General features: G+C 41.7%; 1 protein-coding gene and 1 long non-coding RNA gene across 3 annotated transcripts in view; one reads left to right on the top strand and one right to left on the bottom strand.

Annotated features, from left to right (window-relative positions):
- Positions 1-4,024, top strand: part of LOC111866067 — a 269,485-nt gene extending 265,461 nt beyond the window's left edge. Inside the window, exon 3 of the long non-coding RNA XR_002843087.2 lies at positions 3,796-4,024. This is a non-coding gene — a long non-coding RNA (uncharacterized LOC111866067). The remainder of the gene's footprint in view (positions 1-3,795) is intronic.
- Positions 1-22,926, bottom strand: part of LOC111866065 (thrombospondin type-1 domain-containing protein 4) — a 645,883-nt gene that overhangs the window by 466,980 nt on the left and 155,977 nt on the right. Inside the window, exon 2 of one of the 2 annotated variants that reach the window (XM_023854611.2) lies at positions 6,020-6,095. The exons of the other annotated variant lie outside the window; for it this stretch is intronic. Coding sequence (XP_023710379.1) covers positions 6,020-6,095 — 76 coding nt within the window. The remainder of the gene's footprint in view (positions 1-6,019; positions 6,096-22,926) is intronic. 2 annotated transcript variants of the gene reach the window in all.

The following is a 22,926-nucleotide window of genomic DNA, read 5'->3' on the forward strand; positions in this document are numbered from 1 at the left end:
GATTTCCGAAATGTTAGGGCGTACTTCCCAGATAATACAATGGCAAAATCCAGAGGACTTCTACGTTAACATTCACGACATTGGAAACCTGAAGACTTTAAACGATACTATCTGTTGTCTCTTGTGGTTTTGAAATTTTGCTTCTAATTTTATGTTGAAAAATAAAACTTATTTAGATCAGGATTTCCTGGATGCTTCTGTGTAGTTTGGTAGACAAGTTGCAAAGCTCCCACCTTAAGGGCAACAACATCATACCCCGGAAGAACAAGTCTTAATATTCACCACTATGAGAAAATCGAATCTCACTTGATATTATTTGTGAAGTTAATACCGGGGAAAATATTTGGATGTAAGATGAAATACAAACGATTGAATAAAAGTGTTCAAACAGATCTTCATAAATGAGATTTGAGAGTCCCATGTCTGGCGGTGACTATGAAGATCGTTGTTTTCCGGGTTGTGACTCCGTGCAGTCCGGTAGAACGTTTACAAACGTTTCGTAGCAGCCTGAAACCTACATCTTCAGGTAGTATAGAAGTCTATGTGGTGTACAGACAATTCAAGAATTACAATTTTTGCTCGCAATTTGACAATGTTAGTGTGATTAAACGAAAGTAACAAGACAGTGGGCAGAGGAAGGGAGGAGTCGAAGAATGATCCGAAAATGATATGAAAGATCTAAATATAGAATGGAAGGTTTTATTTCTTTCAGAGTGTGAAATTATTGACTGAACTGGAGCTGGGCTTTCTCCGAACTCCTAAGGTGGACTTCAGCCGAACATGATAACGAATCTTCAGTTTCCAAAATACCAGGAAATTTTCTGAATTACCATAACCTCTATTAAACCAAAATGTTGATTCCAGCGTCCCTACTGGGTTACATGCGTACGCGTATTTCATGTCGTTTTGATTTGTGTCACATAACCAATATTTATTATTTCTTACCACCCTTATGTTTTATTTATTGGGGTGAAAAGAAGCAACAAATCAACTCAGGAAATGAAGTGACTGAAACAGCGGTAAAACTTAAGAGAACATTGGAGTTTGTATGAAATAAGAGTAAGCAGAGTAAGCCAGCAGGACAGCAGAAGTTATGACTTCCACAACAGTAACAAACGCTGGGAGATGCTCTTCCACAAGGGCACATGGAACCAGCGGGGGATTTATGGTTCTTACAAGGGGAAACAGAAAATTGAGATATGTAATAGCCCCACGACCAGCAGCAGTCTAAGGGATAGGAAAGAGCTGTAGCTAATAAAATACAACAAGATTTTAATTCATAGGCTAAGCAGCTTCTGAACAACAGCACAACCCATAAACACAGAGAAGAAATGAGTTTCCTTTTTTGACTAGGACGTCAAACAACAATACATCTATTTCTGAGCTTCCATATTTACTATTTTGCTTTTACTTAACAATGTTACTGGAGCTTGCCCGTGACAGTAGCCGAGCGGTCTAAGCCATGTACACGTTCGGACGCCGGGATCGCGGTTTTTATCCCACACAAGGCATGGATGTTTGGTATGTGTATGTGTTTATTCTCTGTTTGTGTTGTCCTATGTTTAGGTAGAGGCCTAGCGACAAGCTGATCACTCGTCCAAGGAGTCCTACCGTCTGTAAAATGACCAACATGGAAATCACCCTCCACATCAACATCATCATCATCATCAGTAATCTGTCAAGACGACAGGTCCACAGTCTCTTCCAAAACAATTCCTCCACTTATTGCGATCTAGAGCTTTCTCCTTCAAATGACAGTATCCTCTTCTGTCCCCAAGGTCATCCAGCATCTTCTTACGTCTTCTTCCTCGTCTTCTTGTCACTTCTATCCGCCCCTCTATCTTTCCTTCGATAACTTCTTTTAGAAAGCAGTTTCTTCGTAAAACATGACCAATCCAATTAGCCTTCCGTTTTCTTATTTCGTGTAGGATATTCCTCTGCTCACTGACTCTAATTAACACTTCTTCATTTCTCACATAATGGTCGAACTGATTTTCTCCATCCTTCTCCAACACCACATTTCGAAACTTTCCAGATGTTTCTGATCTACTGCCCTAAGTATCCATGTTTGAGCCCCATACAGAGCTATGCTCCACACTGTACTCGTAAAGCTATAAGAGGAACGGATTAAGAAAGAAAGAAACGAGTTATTGGAGTTAGTAGACAAATTACCTGATTAAGAGCTACGCAACTTGTAAACTTCGTCAAGTGTTAGGTTAATAATTAAGACGAACTGGATTAGGCATAACGGACTGAAGAAATAAAATTTTCCATACGAATATTATGAGCTAAATGATAAGATGTCATGTGACAGACTTTGGCAAAAATGGGAGTGTAATGCTACAGCGAATGTTAGACGGGAAGTGTGAGAAGTCGTGGACTGGATTATACTGATTATGGATTAGTTTAAAGGCGAATTTTATGATCATGGCGATGAGCGTTTCCGTATCATCCCTTCACTCACTCTTTCTCACATTATACGGATACATTAAATATACTTGAGGATAAGAGATTAAAATAGGGTTGGCACGTGGCAAAAGAAAGGTGCTTACAAATATTAGCGAGGAAACCCACTGAACATTTTCAAGATGGCTCTAAGGGAAAGAGGTTTTGCGGAACCAAGGTGGAAGAAACTGAGTCAAGATCGTGTCCAATGGTTGGGTTTGGTATTGGCGGTGCTGCATATTCAGGTCATGCTATATGTAATTTACTTAGTAATAAAATGTCGTTAAAGCACAGATACTTAAGACAGACTACAATTTAGAACTGCATCCTAGAAGACGAGCACTACTGTTCGCTACGGAAGACACATCTCAGTTGTCTGCACTGCTGTAACAAAAGGTCTCTCGAATTTCACTTGGTACTCTGCGCAGACAGTGACACGCCAAGCCCCTCGCAAGCTCAAGATTATGTCATTCCTCGTCAGCTGCATTGTTTGTGTTCCTATTGTCATGTGTCGTCATGTGAAGGATTCTTGCATTCAGATGCTAATCTATTGTCGAAGGAAATGGCATATTATCATAGATACATCTGCTCCATATTGAATGTACTCAGATGTGTGAAGCGTGAGGAAGAATGGGAGAACAAGGTGCGGTATCCTAAAGACAGCCGGTTTAAAAGCCTGAAACCCAATATATCCACCCACCTGAGCAATGACATTTCGAAATAAGCTGTTTCAGCATTAATTATACTGAGGACACTGAGAGGTGTCCCGTGGATGGTTGGGAATATGGCGCTCGTGACCTCTCCCACCTTCATTACCACATTCCCCTCCAGCCTCCTCTGCATTATGATAACCGCTGGCGAGGACCAGAATGTGGTCAGCACAATAAACACTCGTGTCAAGAGAACGGCTGAACGACTGGAGGGGAATATAGGGACATATGGAGGGGGTCGATCCATGGGCCTTGATTCCGTGGCCTCGGTACAATTTATAACTTTCAAATGGAGAAGTACTTGTCTTTATATAAAGAATATATTTAAAAACATTGTGTTACTCATGGCACTATACTACCACAGAATTATGAGATTGTGAATTTGGCACTGTGACGCTGAGGTAAATTCTGAGTCTGCACTTGTAAGCAGGGTAAATACGTATCTTAATAATAATTACAGGCGAACCACATATCGTGTTCTTTGAAATATGTTTGTAAGCTGAGTGTTCGTAAGTTGAATTTATTTTTAATATGATATATCACTAAATTTGTTAAAATGTTCTGTGTACGTTAACTGAATCGCGAGTCGCAATTTACTGTTCCGTGCAATGTTCATAATTACAAATTGTTCGTTTCACAGGTTCGCCTGCAGATAGCAGTCCAGATCTGCAAAGAATGCTGCCTCACAATCTGGCGCACAAATGACGAAGCCACGGGCACATCGGTAATACTCCGGAATTTTATTCTGGAGGCATCCGATTCGAATCTTGGCCACGTTCGTTCCCCGCCCGATGGAAAAATCCGTGACAACTGGATGTATTGCATGAACCCTCATTAAAGACGTCCATGTGGCCTTGTTTGATTACCATATTCCATATGTAAATTTATCAAATTCAGAGACAGCAGAACCAACTTGTGCAGATTTATTTCAACCTCGAGTGCAACCCTTAAACTGAACTCAACCCAGTCCTACACCGCCGAAGGAGACTGTCTTCTTATCCATGAAACCTAGGTTAGTAACCCAATACAGAGGGCCGCGCCATAGCTCAAGCGGTTAGTCGCTGGCTTCCCACGAGGGCGGCCCGGGTTCGATCCCGGGGTCTGGTCAAGTGGGATTTGTGGTGGACGAAGTGGCGCTGGGGCAGGTTTTCTCCGAGTACTTCGGTTTCCCCTGCCAATCTTCATTCTACCAATTGATCCACAATCACCCTCACCTATCATCTGGGGCTGGTACAATAGGCCAGAAGTGGCTGCAGTACAAGGGACTAAGTCCCACCCCACTAGCATTAAAAAACCAATACAGAAATTCATTTACTCTTTCCTTGTCGGGGGTTGCCAGGGATGGAAAGTTCCAGGCAGGACAAGAACAGTAGAAGTAATGACGTTGCCGGCAGCTCCGTTTAGCTTAGCTATCAGTCTAAACCACTGCATTACTTGTGGGTTTTTGCTTAGCTTATACCAGGGGTCTCCATACTTTTCGAAACGCGGGCCACATAGGTAATTCAGCACTTTCAACGGGCCGGATAAAATGAGAAATTAATAACTCTAGGTATATGAGTTTTATTGAAAGCACAGAATTTCATAAACTAAATACAAAGTACGTGAGAATAAATTATCGTATATTAATGACAACAGACAGTAGCAGCAAATGCTCATATTTTCATCACAGATTATAATAAAATAATTAATGTCAATGATGGAACTCTTTTTGCATTCTTAAAATCTGATTAAATTGAGGTTCAAATTTTGAAACGCTAATCACAAGTAGCGACTTTAAATGTTCATCGGATAAATTTGCCCTGTATTTCGACTTGATGTACTTCATCTGGGAAAAAGTTTGTTCACACAGATATGTCGTCCCAAAAATGGAGATAAATTTACAAGCCGGCCGTCGTAGAATGGACTAAAGTTCCGGTAGCCTTAGCAACATTCCTCGCTACCAATTGTCGGAACAGTTAAACCAAACTGGGCATAAGTTTCCTTTAATACAAAAATGGTAATAATTACGACACCGGCGGTGATGATGATCTGTTACAATTACACTGCACCACTGCAAGAAGTCTTGTGCACAAGACGGCTAGTAACGAACTGCTCGCGCTACCTACATTGCCACGAAGTGACACTGCCGATCGAGGCCGAACAAGTACGAAGAAATACTGCGCAGTATACGGTCCAGAATTAGTAAAATTGTGAATAATATTAATATTAACATAATATGGAATATCAATATATTTTAAACACAATCTTAATTAATGAATTTGAAATCTACGAACAAGTACTTTTTTTTTACCAGTACTCATTGGAAAATTAGTTCAATTGGCGCATTTCTGCACAATTCTTTCGCGGGCCGCATAAAATCACATTGCGGGCCGGATATGGCCCGCGGGCCGTAGTTTGGAGACCCTTGGCTTAGACATTAAAAACTGAGGCATGTGTTCTACAGAAACGTTGGTGGACTTTTACCAAACTACACGGAGTTACAAACCAGAAGATTATACCTTGTACCTCAAAATATTTCAGAATTGGGGGCTCCTCAAGAAGGGCTCAGCTCCATGAGTAAGTAAGTAAAGTAAGTACCTCAATATATTTTCTACCCTTTCACTGCCATACTTTAGTATACTCCTAGAAGTTCCATGAAGATGTAGGTAATATATTTCTCCGAAACAATTGTCTTCGCTTGCCAAACTACGTGGCGTTATAACGCGTAACATCACAATATGAACAATCGTATTTAGTTCTACTCCAATTGTATTCTTTAGTCTGTATGCTCCTACCGTAAAAAACATTATGCCTGTAAGTTTGGACCACGTCACTTTGCTAAATGTTACAATATAGACGCCTAGAAAATTTATGGGGAAACTCACCTCCAGTGGATATTTCTTGTTCCCATTTGACTCTTTGGCTACAATGACCGCAATAAACCAGGCTGTGACCAGAACCCTAAAATAAAGAAATTCGGTATGAATATATTTTACACTTCAAACAGTTGAAATCAGTGATTTCCATACGACAGATATGCATAAAACTATCTCGCAACCAACATATCAGGACTGTGGAATAAAAACAGGCTCTTATAAAATATAACATGCATTAGACATTTCAGCTTTTGTGCTGTTGCACTTAGAGCCCGCAAAGTCCAGCAGTGCGGTTTTGTGTGATAGCAGATCCTCGAGAAATATGCAACTCGCCTTAAGACACCGTATCGCTCGCAGGTCTATATTTACCTCTCGCTCCGATGGCCAGGTATGTGGAAACTTGTATGGGTACAGACCATATACATAGCTACACAATGTGAAAGTTTGATAATATAGCGGGTAAATGTAATGAAACTGCAAACTGTACTCGCGAAAATTATATACAGATAAAAACACATAGGTAAAAGCTAAAGTTGTCCCTGTGCTTAACTAATTAAGCACTACGGCATGAAGGGGTATAGGGGAGTGGAAGTGTAGATCCATATTTTCTTCAGCTCGACATCAGCTGGATGGATATGGACGGCGTATGAATGTATAGACCTCGGCACTAGCTGAAGGTGAGTGGTCAGCTTCAGGCCCCGGCCGCTTTACCCCCGGTACCAATTGGATAGGAAGTTTTCTGGACCCCAGAGCCGGTCTTGGCGACGTGGGCGGAGCATTGACTCATGTAATAATTAACTTTTAGTTTTTGTTTCGATCAGCATAGAGGCTGAAACAAGTGACAGAAAGCAAGAGTCATGATTTTATAAAGTTTCTGACCATCGGAGCGGTCATCTTACGCTCCCATTTCGGAAGCTGAATTTGCTTCCGTATTCAGATGACTGGGAGCTATGCAGTTGAATCTCTTTGAGAGGGCTAACCCCTATCACTGGATGAAGTGACAGATAATTCTTCCAGCGGATCCATCTGAGCAGGTATAGTTCACCTGAGAATGGCAGCAGACCCTGGTCCCGAAACGTGGTGTTATGTTTTAGAATCTTGAACAGTCAATAAGTTCGGAAAGTCAGGAATACTAAGTGTCACAAATGTTCATAATTTTCGTTTTTAAACATATAACCCATCCAACCACTGCAATGATAAGACACCAAGCGGGAGAGGGAATCTGAGACAAGTATGGAAGGTACCCTCAAGGGGGGGGGGAGAGGAGGAGGAGAGAATCTTACTGTCAAGATGTCGAACTTCCAATAAATACTACAAGGTTACCGGCGTTGCATAAGCAGGAGAAAGACGTGTTATCGAAAAGGTTTAGAAAGACATCACGTCTTCTTTTATAAACCTTTCAGGTTTTCAAACAGACTTCTTTGTTGTCATGAGTTGATAAAACAAAAGATTAACTCTAGAATGTTAGTTTAAACCCATTGTCAGATTAGTTCTTAGAAGGGATTTGGATTATGTTAGCGGCGACTCCGTAAAGCAGACACACCCAAAAAAATCGGCGCCCTGCAGCTACTTGTTGGGATCCTGACAAATGAGATCGTGCCTGCGATCGCGGGAGTAATTACAGCGCGACCTACGGCCCTTGTACTGAACTACAAACACATACAGTGGAACCCCCAGGCTATGTGGGTTCATTAGGCAAATGAGACAGTTGCAGTGCCACCTGTAAACGATCCTTGGTTACGATCGTCCATAAATGAAGTTTCCAACTCCGATAAAAGTCTCAGTTCCCACTACATTAAACCATTCTGTTTCACCAAGGGACCAACACTGACATATGTCTCGAAATCTTCTGTTACTAGTGCATTTCGTGTTTTCTTAAACGCATAAAATGAACACATAACGGGACGTCGACACACATAAGCCCTATAACTCCGAAACTACTAAGCAGACTTCGAAGAAACTTAAAATTCAAGGCGTGTAAAGCAAAAGTAAAAAGTAAAGTACCAGGCCGTGAAGGCTCACAGGGTTGTGAGAGGTTGAGGGTCTCACATTATCTAGACAATCGGCTCAGAGATGGCGGTAAGGTTGTCAGCCTTATGCACCGGCCGCGCGTTACTCCCCAGGAAAATTATTTAGTTAATTCCTGGTACTCATTTCTGTTAGAGGCTGAGTCCACCCCAGGGCCATAGTACGGCCGGAAGGATTAGGTCAATTGAAAAAAATATCCGAGGACTTCATCGGAACTTGAACCCGCGACCTTCCGGCTTGTGGCCTAGTGACTCACCCAACTAAGCTACCGCGTGCCCACAAAATTAAATATAAATGCATGCATCATAACTTGTACACTTCTCCAAGTATAATCAGAATATCAAGTCAAGGAGAATGAGGTGAGTAGGGCATGTAGCACGAATGGGGAGAAGAGGAATGCATATAGGATATTGGTGGGAAAGTCAGATAGAAAGAAACCACCGGGAAGATCGAGGTGTAGGTGGGTAGACAATATTAAAATGGATCTTATAGGGATAGGATGGGATTGTATTGTTTGGATTGATCTGGCTCAGGATAGGGATCAGTAGAGGGCTCTCGTGAACACGGTCATGAACCTTCTGGTTCCATTAAATACTGGGAAATCCTTCAGTAGCTGCACAATTGGCGGCTTCTCAAGAAGGGCTCAGCTCCATGAGTGAGTGAGTGAATATACGTAAAGAAGTAAAAATTATCCGCACTCTTGTCTTTCCGTTCCATATACACAAAAGTAGGGGTTGAATAAGTACTTCATTTTTCTACATAGTCTCCTTCCTTTTCGATGCACTTGGTCCAGCAGTTCTCAAGCTTACGTATTCCCTCCAAGAAGAAGGTTTTCGGTTGGTCGTGCAACCATTTATGCACCGCTTCTCCCACTTCTTTGTCTGTAGAAAATCAAAAACCTCGTAAAGCATCTTTGAGCGCTCCAAAGAGATGATAGTCGGAAGGGGGAAGATCTGGGCTGTAGGCAGGGTGTTCCAGCACCTCGAAACCCAAATGGTTAACGGTTTCAACGGTTTGGCTGTCCTTGTGTGGGTGTGCATCGTCATGCAGCAACAACAACAACAACAACACTTTCTTCAACAATAGGCCTCGGCGTTTGGTGCGAATTGCTGGCTTCACATTGTTGGCCAGCAAATCGCTGTATGTTGCATTGTTGATCGTACACCATTTTTCCCGGTAGTCTTCCCGTATATGGCCATTTGAGCATCACATTTCCCGTGGAAGATCGAGCCTTCAATTTCTTGTCTGGTCACTTTTAAACTTCTCGATCCACTCATACACACTTCTACGCGGTAGAGCACTGTCCGCGTATTGTGTTGAGAGCCTCTGATGAATTTCAGCCCCTGACACACCTTCCAACCAGAGAAATCGGATCACTGTTCTTTGTTCCTCCTTGATGCACACTGCTAGCGGAGCGGCCATGTTTACACTGTCACAGCATCAAGGAAAATGACGCGTCAAGGTCAAACTTCGATCACGTGACCATAGTAGTACCAATTCTAAGCATGCATGCGCAGAAGGCAGTGTGACAAACCTAAAGATGTGTTTTGGCGAAAGTGGGGATAATTTCTGACTTTCTCTCGTAAATGCATGTGAAGACTAAGAGCTGAGAACTTAACTAATGCCTAAAGGAAAGATAGTGATTAAAGATGTCCCTTAAAAGAAACTCCTGCTTCTAAACTGTGCAATATAGTCTTTTTCTACAGGTATGCTTTATAAAAAGAGATATACATAGGACAAAGCTGCATAACCGTCATCCCGCCCGAGACTAAAACCAAACATTGGAAAAAAATTCTATAGCGCCAATGCCATATTAATCTACTCGTATCTGTCTATCTATCTGTCTGTCTGTCTGTCTGTCTATGGCTCTACAGTCCTTCTGTTGACCTCGGCTGCTTCTTCAGTTTCTTAATCCCATACGCAGTCGGTAGGATTCCATGGACGGGTGATCAGCCGTCGAAAAGCCGCTGTCTACACTCAGACCAATACAAACATAGAACTGACGCACAGAGACATCCATGCTTTAAGTGGGAAATGAACCAACGGTCCCAGCTTTCGAGCGAGCGAAGACAGTTTATGCTTCAGACCGTGCGGCCACTGTGGTCGGCGCGGTATTAATCCACGACAGAATATTTCTCGCATATAGCAGTACGTGTCCTCACAATGAGTTTCTGCAGTAACTACACAATCTGTGGCACAAGCATGTGAAGAAATGAAGGTATTAATATGCAGACGTTATGTGCTATAAAGCAGCTAAAATTAAGCCTACATTTATAGCTATTTAATGTAACAGGGCTGGGCAGATTATCATTGGTGACCAAAGAAGAGTTTACAAGAGCTCTCTGTTCGTCTAAAAGGGCTTAATGACTCAGGCGAATATGTGCTGAGATGAATACTGTATCATACCAGTGGATACAAAGTACAAGCACTGGGGAATGCTAACGTTTGGAGTTACGGGCTATTCTTGTCCGCGCCATAGCTCAAGCGGTCAGTCGCTGGCTTCCCACCGCGGCGGTCTGGGTTCGATCCCGGGTCTGGTCAAGTGGGATTTGTGGTGGGCAAATTGGCGCTGGGGCAGCTTTTCTCCGAGTACTTCGGTTTCCCCTGCCAATCTTCATTCCACCAATTGCTCCACAGTCACCCTCACCTATCACCTGGGGTTGGTACAATAGGCCAGAAATAGCCGCAGTACAAGAGACTTAGTCCCATCCCACTAGCATTAAAAAATTACGCGTTATTCTTTAAACATTCTGAATTAAAATATTCCAAGGATCTGTCCAAGTCCGAAGTCCTCTGTAACATTTTGCAGAAAACTTATTTTTTAAGGTTAGGAGTTTTTAGCCCGACGCCCAACTCCCAGCTAAAGGACCACTCATTTTCGGCTGTCTGAGACTGCGTAATCAATATATTCGCAGCTACTCTCCAAAACTGGAGGCCGTCTACTCCAACCGCTGAGGACGCGCCATGCCATGGTGACAAGGGACCCAATTACCAGCCAAAAAGAAGTTTACAATTGAATAAGCAGAGACCATGACTCGACGACGGGTGGTCAGAACTATTAGTTCAAAGGAAACAAGCCAAACTGCAGTGATTAAAGGACCAAAGCGAAATAAAATAAATGAAGATAATCTGAACAGTGTAAGACATGAAGCCAGCAGGTATTTCGGAAAGAAGGAGGGAATATCTGAAAGACGAAATTAATGAGCTTGCAGTTCACGGTAATAACATGACTATTAGAGAGCTCTGTAAGGATCACTGACATAGAGCTAACGTAGTGAAGGATGAGAATGGTGATCTGCTTGCAGATTCCCACAACATTTTGAATAGCTGGAACAACTACCCCCTTTTACAGAATGTACACAGGGCCAGTGACTTTAGGCAGGGAGCAATACAAATATGTACGAGTATTTGAGCCGTTACTACTTTATCATGGTCATTTTAAGATTGAAATTGCTATTGCAAATTATATATACGTATAAATCGCCAAGTTCCAGCAGAACTGATTCAAGTAGAAGGTGAAATATTAGGGTCTGAGGTCATTTTCTCATTAACTCTATTTGGAGTAACGAAGAATTGCCTGAGCAATTGAAGGAGTCTATTATTGTACCAATTTACAAAAATGGTGATAAAAGACTGTAGTAATTATCGTGGAATATCATTGCTATGAGACCGCCTCTGTGGCCTGGTGGTCAGATCCAGAGGTCCGGGTTCGATTCCCGGCGCTACCAGTTTTACTGAAAAGTAATGGGTCTGGAATGGGGTCCGCTCAACCTCGTGATGATAATCGAGGAGCTATTTCAAGGAAATAGCGGCTCCGGTCTAGAAAACTGAAATTAACGGCCGTGGGGATTCATTGCGCTGACCACGTGAAACCATCTATCCGCTAAAACTGGCACTAACTTCGCCGACAAGCGGCGGTCCCTCGGTCGGTATAGTTCGCTTGCGGACTAAAACCACTAAGTTTGTTTGTTTGTTTTTGATTGTTATCAGTGTTATCAAGTTTATGGAAAATGTTATCTCACATCATTCTCTCAAGGTTAAGTCCATACGTGGATGAAATTATTGGGGATCATCAACGTGAGTTTCGACGTAACAGATCAACTACTGATCAGGTTTTTTACATTCGTCAGATATTGGAGAAAAAATGGGAGTACGATGAGACAGTACATCATCTATTCATAGATTTCAAGAAAGCCTACGATTCAGTTAGGAGGGAAGTATTGTACAATATTCTGATAGAGTTTGGGGTACCCATGAAACTAGTGAAGCTAATAAAAATGCGTTTAATAATAAAGTCCGTAAATATCTGTCAGATAAATTTCCTATCCAGAATGGTCTAAAACAAGGGGATGCTTGATCGCCACTCATTTTCAACTTTGCTTTAGAATGTGTCATTGGGTATTTCCAGAAAATCCATATGGGACAGTAATTTAAAGTGATCTATCAGCTGTTAGTTATTCTGATGACGTAAATCTATTGGTATATAATATAGACACCATAAAGAGAAACCCACAAACTTTAACTGACGCTAGTAAAGAGGCTGGTCTAGAAGCAAACACAGAGAAACCTAGGTATACGTTTCTGTTTCGTCACCAGAAAGCAGAGCAAAATTAAGACAGAAAAATAGATAACAGATCATTTTAAAATGTGGCACAGTTCAAATATTTGAAAACGACAGAATCAGATCAAAATGTGACAAGAAAAAATTAATAGGAGTTTAGACTCTGGTAATGCTTGCTACCATTCAGTGCATAACATTTTGTCTTCTCGTCTGCTGTAAAAAACGTAAAAATTACAACATACAAAAGTATAACTTTACCTATGGTTCTGTATAGTGTGAAACTTGGCCTTTGACATTAAGGGAGGAACACAGACCGAAAAGAGATGAACTGACGGGATGTTTCAGAAAACTGCATAATTACGACCTACAAAACTTGTACTTTTCGCCAACTATAAATATAATGATGAAGATAAGAAAAATGAGATGGGCAGGGCATGCAGCATGAATGGGGATAAGAGGAATGCATATAGGATATTTTTGGAAAGCCAGAAGCAAAGAAACCAGTAGGAAGAAGACGTGGGGTGGATGGTATTAAAACGTATTTTAGAGGCAAGATGAGGTGGTATGGATTGGATTGATCTGGCTCCAGATAGCGATTAGTGGACGGCTCTTGTGAAGACGGTAATGGACATTCGGGTTCCATAAAATACTGGGAAGTTCTTGAGGAGCTGCACAACTGGCGGCTTCTAAAGCAGGGCTCAGCTCCATGGATTTAGATGGTTAATAAAAATTATTCAGGAAAAACTCTCTTATGTCCAGGGCTCGGATTTTGATGACCAAAAATATTTAAAAAAATGACCTGTAAAATCCAGAAAAATTACCGAAAAAATCCAGAAAAGTGACCTAAAGTTACAAGACAACCTAAAATGTATCATGTCATCGAAGATCTACAAATTGTTTTAAAGTGTATTTTTAATCTTTATTAACACTGTGAAGTCATCCTTACTCTTTTTAAGTTCTTCCTCGTTTTTATTTTGAAAATAAAGCTGACTTTGAAGCTAAACGTTTTAATGCGATTTTTTCTACCACGTTGGAACGCTCATCAAATGTACACATACGGTATATACTCCAGTATTTAAGTGTAACCTCATTCGGAGTTGCAATAGATGACAGTCAACATGCGGAGATTCTCGAAGATGAGAGAGCGCCTATTGTCCGACAGCACATTCTTGTATTTGGAGAAACTCCTTTCCACATCTGCAGACACAATGGGATCGTATTTGAAGTGTACCAAACCACATATGAAGAAAAAATCCCTAAAATGACAAAAATGCCCTTAAACGTCAAATTTTACCAAAAAAATGACCTAAAACTTAAAAATAACCAAAAATCACCTATAAAAGTTACATTTCTGTAACCAGCAGCTCATCTCCTGGATTTATATATAAAGGGGCATCGAATAGGATGCAAGGAAAAGAAGATGACATGTCATCAAAATCCGAGTCCTGCTTATCACGAATCTTGACTAAGAGGCTGGTATTTTTTTCTCGAATTCCAATCCCAATGTTCCCTCAGAAAAGGCAGACATAAAGAGAGGAGTAGCGATGGACACACCCATTCTTATCCAGATAAAAAGGTTGCAACGCTGTTTTCAGTGTTCTTGTCAACATTCAAGGAGGATCACATGAGCAGAGCATGTAACACATGCGCGAGAGAACTGAAGGGCTCACATATTGTCGGTAGGATACCCTACAGGAATGATCCAATATGAAGGCCTGGGCGTAGATCGCAGGATAATATTAAAATAGGCTTTAAAAATAGGATAGAAGGGTATAGACTGACTTCGTTTGGATCGGGACAGGGACCGGTGGTGGGATTTTGTTGACGCGTGAATGAACCTAGGAGTGCCATAAAATGCTGGTAATTATGTCAGAAGCCGAGAAACTACCAGATCCTCAACAAGATCTCAGATCTATAGTTAGATAGCTAATTAGGTAGGTGGGTAGGTAGGTAGCTTTCAAACTGGACATGGGAAGACAAAACATCGAAACAGAATACTTGTATTAGCACGCAGATTCAGAATGTTTACAGCACTGCAATAAATTCTTTGGTGCTATCAGTGCGAACAGAAATTTAAATACTATTTCATGGAATGGTCTTTCTATCGACTTTGTAAGTTTCCTACTTCCAGTATAATTTGTTTAATATCTCTGCTGAAAGTAGTTAACTTGCATTAATCTGTGATGTTTTATAGTTGTTGCTTTAAAACTTGGTTGTGGGGGAAATCGTTAGGTAGGTCCTACAATATAAAGACGGACTGGAATTGAATGGAATATAACATCTTTTGGTCTGTATTAACCTACTGGGACAGAACAAAAGTATCGAAAAGAACAACACAGAAAATCTACTGTATTTTCGCAAGGTAATCAGGTAAAATAACCAATCAATCATAAGAAACGAGGCAATGTTAAGGCGACAGGAAAAAATAGGAGCGAATGAAAAACGAGTTCATGAGAAAGTTGAGGATACGCAGCATTAGACGAATTCTTAGCACAATTCACTTCACTTCTCTTTTGCTTCCCGCACCCTATCTGAAATTGTAAATAAGAGTAATAAATTACGTAAACCTATGATTTTACGTGTTGTATATGTGGGTGTGAAACTTGGTCTCTCAGGCTGAGGGAGGAGTGAAAAGTTAGAATGTCTGAGAACACAGTTCGGAGAAGATATTTGGGCCTAAGAGAGAGGAACTAAGAAAAGAATGGAGAAAACTACACAATAAGAACACTTATAATTTAAAATTTTCACTAATAGCACTAGGACGTTGTCAATGCAAAATGAAGCATGAAGTACTCTTGACGGAGATGAGAAATGCACATAAAAATTTTAGTCGAAATGCCGGAGTAACGATAGCAATAAGGAGACGTATATTTGGGTTACAGCTCACAGAAGGTTCTTGATGATGACCTAAATCATAGGTCGAATCATGTCGCAAGAAATCCATGTTTATATTAAATAAGCAAGACACATATCAACATCTGTTCCTGTTTTCATCCGGAGATATTCCGCCATATTGTTGTGTTGACAGTCATAACAACAAGACGTGTACGTAGAAGCAAGGATACTATTAAAGTGGGCCTCAAACAAAGGGAGTGTGAAGGTATAGAGTAAATTCATATGGCTGAGAATTGGTTCCAGTCGCAGATGCTTGTGAACACGATCCTGAACCTGGTGGAAGGGGCATATTTCAACCAAATGATGACTGTAAGCTCCTCAAGCAGTCCTTATGACTCTCAAGAAGCTGTTTGTTCCCATAAGAGGACCTACATGCAGGTAAATGGTGAGATATCCTTCCATTTCTTACCTCCTTCCATCAAAAGTTCAACAAAGTTTTGCTAGGTGACTGCATTCACATTCAGCAACAGGGAAAGGTCGTTCTCTGTAAATTAATGCCAAGCTGACATTTTAGTATAGGGCATCGTCACATCTGGAACATTCAGGACCTGAGCTGTTCTCCTGTACGAGACCGGTTCTATTTGTAACAACTGGGAGCAGTAGGACAACGTTCCCTCGCCTTCACTACACCGTCAGTCTGATATGTGAATGGGTCGATTCTTCCACTTCTTAATGATTCAAAAGCAGCGGCTACTGCAGGCACTGACCACGTCAGAGCACGGTAAGATTATACAGTATATCCGTGAAACACTCCCTCAGTAGGGAATAAACAGTGCCTCAACAAAACAGAGACAAGATATTATCAATTTGGTTATTATTAATTTTGTTCTTGGTCATTTAAGGGGGATTTAAGCTAAACGCATAATACGTTCCGGTTAATACAATTATTAGTGAATGATGAAGTGGGAGGGACGTAGATGGAAGTTCCCGTGCCCTAATTTAAGGCCTAGCTCGGCACATGCCTGGAGGAACTGAGAAAATCCACAAAACATAACAGGACTTTCGGCCAAGATTTCAACCCGCAACTTTCCAGGAATCCACGTAGCATTAGGACGAGCTTCAAAATGAAACATACTCTTAGGAGTTCACTCATGAGAACCAGGCCGAAAAGAGATCCGCACAAGACAATACAGTAAGCCTGTGAAGATGGCAGAAGCTACAGCGGCGAAACGAGTAGACCTCTAGCCGTGCGGTTCAGTCTCAAAGAGGGGTTTCTGGAAGAAATCAAAATTATCTCAACATGCTTATGAAGAGGGCCATGGAAACTGAAAGTATCAAGAAGTATAAGATATAAAGGGATTCGGCCCGTATGGCATGTTCACCCAGTCCGATCAATCAATCCAGCTTGCATATTGCCCCTTTATAAGCAATGAGGTTAGAGCAGTACGATCTGACAGATTCTTCATGGTTTTATACAGGATTATATTCCCGAGAGTTCAGTTTTACTCCACAGACGGAGCTAGCGGTAGTCAGAAAATGGTTTCAAGTATTTTCCGGTTAACTCCGTGCCTTGGTTTTCACGGGCCTAGTTTGTTGGCTAGGTTTGTTGCATAAAGTTTCCACCTCCTTTTCTAAGTTTCAGGTTTGTGCGTGCTTAATCGGATTTTTTATTGTATACTTTCCTGTCATCTCCCATTAACAAAGTCTGGTCAGAGGTATTAGAAGGGGGAGGGAAGTAACCAGGCATCTAACGTAGCAGCGTGGGAGACTCGCGCATGCGAAGTAGCATCACATCACTCATTACCTATTAAACTATCACTTAACTGTCACCTAATGTTTGTTCTTGTCTCTGCAGAGTGAGTTATGATTTGTCCTACAATTTATAATCCCGCCAGCTGCCAGGTTCGCGCTTTTATCCGTTTTCTTCACCCTAGAAACGTTAAGTGCTGTTAAGCAAACTGTAACGAGTGGGGGAAGCGTACGACAATGATGAAGAATCATCAGAGATCGGCGGGAGAACAAATATTCACGATGAAGAGCGAAGTGATCAGCCATCTGTGGTGACCAAAATGTCGATGAAAGACGGCTCTTCACAATTTCAGAACTTTCGTGTGAATTTTCACAGTTAGGCTAGGCTATCATGCCACAAAGATGGCGTTGAATTATAAATCATAAAAATCGTACGAGTAGCAGGTGACGAAACCTGAGTTTCATTTATGGATTTTGAAATCAAGGAGCAGCCAAAAAAGTGGATCCACACACATTCACGAAATAAACCGATAATGTTAAAACAAACGTTGTCTGCCTGCCGGAAAGCTAATGGCAACATTTTCTAGGACAGGAAAGGAGTGCTTATGATGAAATTTATGCAACAAGGGACCACAATAACGTCAGAAGTGTACTGTAAAATACATAAAACTCCTTTAGGCCATTCAAAAAAGAGGCGTGGAATGCTGACATACAGTGTAGTGCTCCTCCATGAAAATGAGCGTGCATACAGCTACTCGCACTCGAGCTCTGCTGGAGCATTTCAACTGGGAGTTGTTTGACCACCCTCCTTACAGCCCTGGTCTCGCTCCGAGCGACTACCACCTGTTTACCTACCTGAAGAACTGGTTCGGATCACAGCGCTTCGACTATAACTAGGAGTAGATGAAAGCTGCCAAAACATGGCTCAGCTCACAGGCGGCAGACTTCTTTGAATGAGACATACAAAAAGTTATTCCCCGATACTGCATGTATCTCAGTTCGGTGGTAACTATGTGGAGAAGTGGTTTAAGTAGGTAGGTATTTTTTGTATATACCATTTTTATTGCTTCTTTTGTTAGCAGCTCACCGGAGTTTACTATCCGGGTAGCCCACTTATATAGCTGTAGTTATAATGACATAGGGTGTGCAGTGATTGTGGTTAACTCTTCCTATAGGATCCAATAGAGTGGGGGTTTCCCACTCACCTGAAGAAGGAAACAGATCCAGTTTCCGAAACATTGTGTACTATAGTTTTTAGAACACTGGGCAATGGAGAAAAGTAAAAAATAAAACGTAATCCTGAATGGAACAAGACAGTACGGACGGCAGTCAATACTCCATATACATGACGTCAGAAGGGATCAAATGATTGTGAATATGGAGGAGGGTGAACGGAAGAGGTTTTTCAGCATTTCCCTCGATGAAGTGAGGAAAACCAAGAGAACTCTCAGGTAATGTAACCGATCTCCTGCCTGAGATTCGAATGTGAGTTCTCCAGAATACGAAGCAGGAGAGCCAACCACTATACATCGACAGGGCGACAGCGAAGAATTTAGAAATTATGAAGTCATATGTTACACACAAAGGGCAGATTCCTGCAAATTTGTATTCGTAGAGCACGCGGAGCTGGAAGAAAACGTAGTCTCCTTCACTGAACATGTAGTTATTCTCTGAGTAATGATATTAATCGTCAAAAGGCCTAAAATTGTATTCGATAAAACTGGAAGGAAGTGGGCGAGAAATGATGATAGGACCAAAAAATAAAAGAATAAGGAATGTAAACATTTTCTACTTCCAAACATCAGGAACTCTGCTGTTCCTATTTATAACATAGTGGACTTTACCGCACAGTCGCGTGGCTTCTCAGTATCAAGACGGTGCATATTACACGGGTAATTTGTTAGAGACAGAATGAATCCAATTTCACGACAATCTGCACGAGGAGTATGCCGGTTGGTCTCTGCGGAGTCTTCCGTCTTGTCCAACACGGTCCGGTTGCAGTGTTTCTTTATTCACCATTCTTTTTCTGAACGCTCAAACGGCGAATCCCATAACTCGAAATCCATGCAGGCCTCTGTCAAGTTCCAGTAAGATCTGGAGTTACCGTAAATCCTCGATTTAACTGACAAATTTCTTCGGCACTTTCCCCTAAGAGCCTGGTTGATACTGGCACGTCTTTCGCGCTGGGAACCCGACGCGTACATAGCACATAGATCGTTCTATCACAAATTATATATACGTTGGGCTCGGTTTGATTTGATCGTGTTACAAATAGTTTTTTAATTAATATACCATGAACAGATGAGAAAAATGACGAACTTGACTGAAGAACAGAAGTCAGAACTGATTGCAGAATTAAAATTGGGACCATTCTTTGCAAGAATGCGTTGTGAAGGAAAAAACTGCGACAAATATTCGCAAAACAAAAGATAAGTTAGTAAAATATGTATTAGGCTAATTTCTGATGTGGATGCTTTAAATAAGCCAAGAAAATATATAAAAGTGGCAAAAAAGAATTCACTGGAAGATTCTGCGTAAAAGTGGCATGTGCAACAACGTTCTTGCGGTGTAAAAGTACGAGAGGTAGAGTTGAAATCTGCAGCAAACAGGCTGGCAAATCACACAAGAGGCTGCACCATAGCTCAGGCGATTAGCCTCCGGCTTCCCTCCGCGGCCTCCTGGGTTCGAGTCCGGGTCAGGTCATGTGGCATTTGTGGTAGACATAGTGGCACTAGGGCAGTTTTTCTCCGAGTACTTCGGTTTCCCCTACCAATTCGCATTCCGCCAATTGCTCCACACTCATCATCATCATCATCTATCATCTGGGGCTGGTACAGTAGGTCAGTAGTGGCAGCAGTACCAAGAGGACTGTCGAACCCCATGAGAGAAAAAAAACATTAAACTCAATTTAAAACCGAGTGGTGGGTGCCTTGTCGACTTTGTAAAAGGCATGCAATTATGAAAAAGAGAATTTTCGGAGAAGTTTTGAGTGTCTCTACGAAGGAAACAGAATCATTTACACAAAAATTGACGAAAATAAGGGACGCTCTAAAGTTTTTAAGTCTCAAAACTACAACGCGGATGAGACTGGTTTATTTCATCGTTCACTTCCAGAAAACACCCAAGCCTAAAAGCACGAAACGCCGACTCCTGGGAGAAAAATAAGCAAGGAGAGGGTCTAGGTGCTGCTTTTTGCAAACGCTGACATTTACGCAAATTACTGTTGGCAAGTCACGTCGCCCAAGAATCCCGGAAGATTAAAAGAACCAGCTATTAGACATATATTACATTTAAAAAAAATGGTTTACAACGGGAAATTTTCACGTTTGTTCTTTTTTAGTATTTTGTGCCAGAAGTGCACAGAAGTGCGTACCACCAAAAACGTAAAATCTATTTTGCCCAGCCATATACACGTAGTGTTTTGTGTATCCAAAATTGAAACTCTAGGTGTATGGTTTTCCGAAAAATACGGCAATCATCATCCAGCCCTTCAAGGGCTGCCCTTGGATCAGGGAATAGTTCTTACAACGTAAAGGGTGTATAGGAAAAGGTTACTTGAAGAGGTTGAAAGATGAAACTGACGAACTGAAGACAAAGCAGGGAACGTACATTATAGAATCTGAGGAATTACATCCTAATAACAGCGACCTTTACTTTGCAGCAGGTGGGAAAGCAGTAAACAGACGAACATGCGAAAATGGTTTGAATTACATAACATCGATACCGACTTAGGATTTGAAGGTTGTGAGGTCACTGACTTCACAGAGCAATCTGAAAAGCTGGCGAAAAAGAAATAACAGAAGATGCTATCTCTCAGTGGCTAGAGGAAGACGAGGGTGATCCTGGACATCAGGTGACAACAAAGAGGGAGACATCTGAAGAGTTTAAGGCTCGCGATGATTTCAAAATCAAGCTGTCATATCTTGCAGGTTTGGGCGCCTTCATGGATGCAACATCTGATCACGAAACTCCGTCATATTGCTCTCACTTCCGAGATTTCAAAGAGATTATTATTCATAAGAACGAAACTTCGGAACATAATTGAAACTGGATGCTTCCTTCGAGCCAATTAGCCGACCAAAACCTGTGACCTCAACCCGGCAACTCCTCAGCAAACAGCGTAAAATTCTAGCCAGAACTGACAGTAAACATGGAAGAAGGACAAAGTAACCCGGCTTCTGGATCTACTACATAATGTTCAGTTTTTATTGCTTGTTAAATGAGAGAAGAGTACTGTATTGTTACTTACGATTACTTTCTAATGACTAATATGTAATACACTGCGTTCAACAAAGGAGGAAACTTGGCTACAGCTCTGAGCGAGCCCAACATTCCTCACAGATTGCTGCTGTAACTGCCGATAACAGAATGAGGCATTAGCGCTGATAAACGCGCTCCGTCGGGTGGCGTGGTCTTATCACTGCAGTTAGGCTGCATCAATAGTCAGTCTGTGCTCGAGATGTCGATAGGCCGTCGACATGTGTACTGAAATGAAGCTCACTACTGAACAGCGTGTGTTTATTGTTGAAACTTTTCAAGGAAAAAACTTAATTGTATCAGTAAGTTTCGTTGTAAATATCCTGACTCGCCAGTTCCCACAAAGCCGTGTGTATCCAAGCTTGTGAAAAAGTGGCGGGTCACAGGTTCACTGTGTGACATGAAGAAGCAATCGAAGAGGATTGTGCTGACTGAAGAAAAGGTTTGGGATATTTAGGCACGACTGCAGATCCGTCCCCGAAAATCGTTAAGACACTCAGCACAGGAAACCGGTGTTTTGCTGGGATCTGCTTTCACAGCCACAAAATTAATCAAATTTTGCCCGTATAAAATAACAGTTGTGCATGAGCTGAAACAACCAGATTATGCAGCAAGAATTCGTTTTTGCAACTGGCTGCTGCAGAATGTGCTACATGGAATCATGGCTCCACAGTTTCTGTTCATGACTGATGAAGTGCGGTTTCATGTTAATGGCCATGTCAATACACAAATATAAGAATATGGAGCGATGAAAATCCTCATACTATACAGCAAGTGCCATTACATAGTGAAAAGGTGGGGGGGGGGGTATTGTGCTGTAAGTACGCGGCGAATCATTGGCCCCTTATTTTTCCACGAAACCGTGAACTCTGACCGTTATGTTAATGATATACTGAAGCTGTTCTTCAATCATCTGACTGCTGAAGAAAGACAATATGGGTATTTTCAGCGAGACAGCGCCACAGCACATGCGGCTAATGCAACCATGGTCACAATATGGGAAGTGTTTGAAGAGAGAATAATCAGCAGGGGACTGTGACCTCCCAGATCTCAGCATTTGCGACTTTTATCTTTGGGGAAACCTACGGGGGAAAGTCTACAAGAATGATGCTCGCACCACGGAAGCTCTGCAGAATAAACAACACGAGAAATTAGTTCAATTGCCGTGGACCAACTTCAGAAAGTGTCGCATAATTTATTTATGCGATGCAAGGCCTGCTTGCAAGCAGAAGGGGGTCACTTTCAGCAACTGTTAAAAGCAAGGTAAGTTTGTGTTATAATTTTACAGTATTCGTATAAATGTGTGCATGTAGAGAAGCTGATGTGAGGGAACAGTCGCGGAGAAACATCCCATCCGCTCTACGCTAGCGAGAGTGGGCACGTTTATTACGCTATCGGCAGACACATTAGCAGTCTGTCAGTAATGTTGTTCCCGGTTAGCTCTGCATCCAGGTTTGCTCGACGATTAAACGCCCTGTAGTAAAAT

The sequence above is a fragment of the Cryptotermes secundus genome, unplaced genomic scaffold (genome assembly GCF_002891405.2).
Source record: "Cryptotermes secundus unplaced genomic scaffold, Csec_1.0 scaffold318, whole genome shotgun sequence".
In the NCBI taxonomy this organism is placed as follows: domain Eukaryota; kingdom Metazoa; phylum Arthropoda; class Insecta; order Blattodea; family Kalotermitidae; genus Cryptotermes; species Cryptotermes secundus.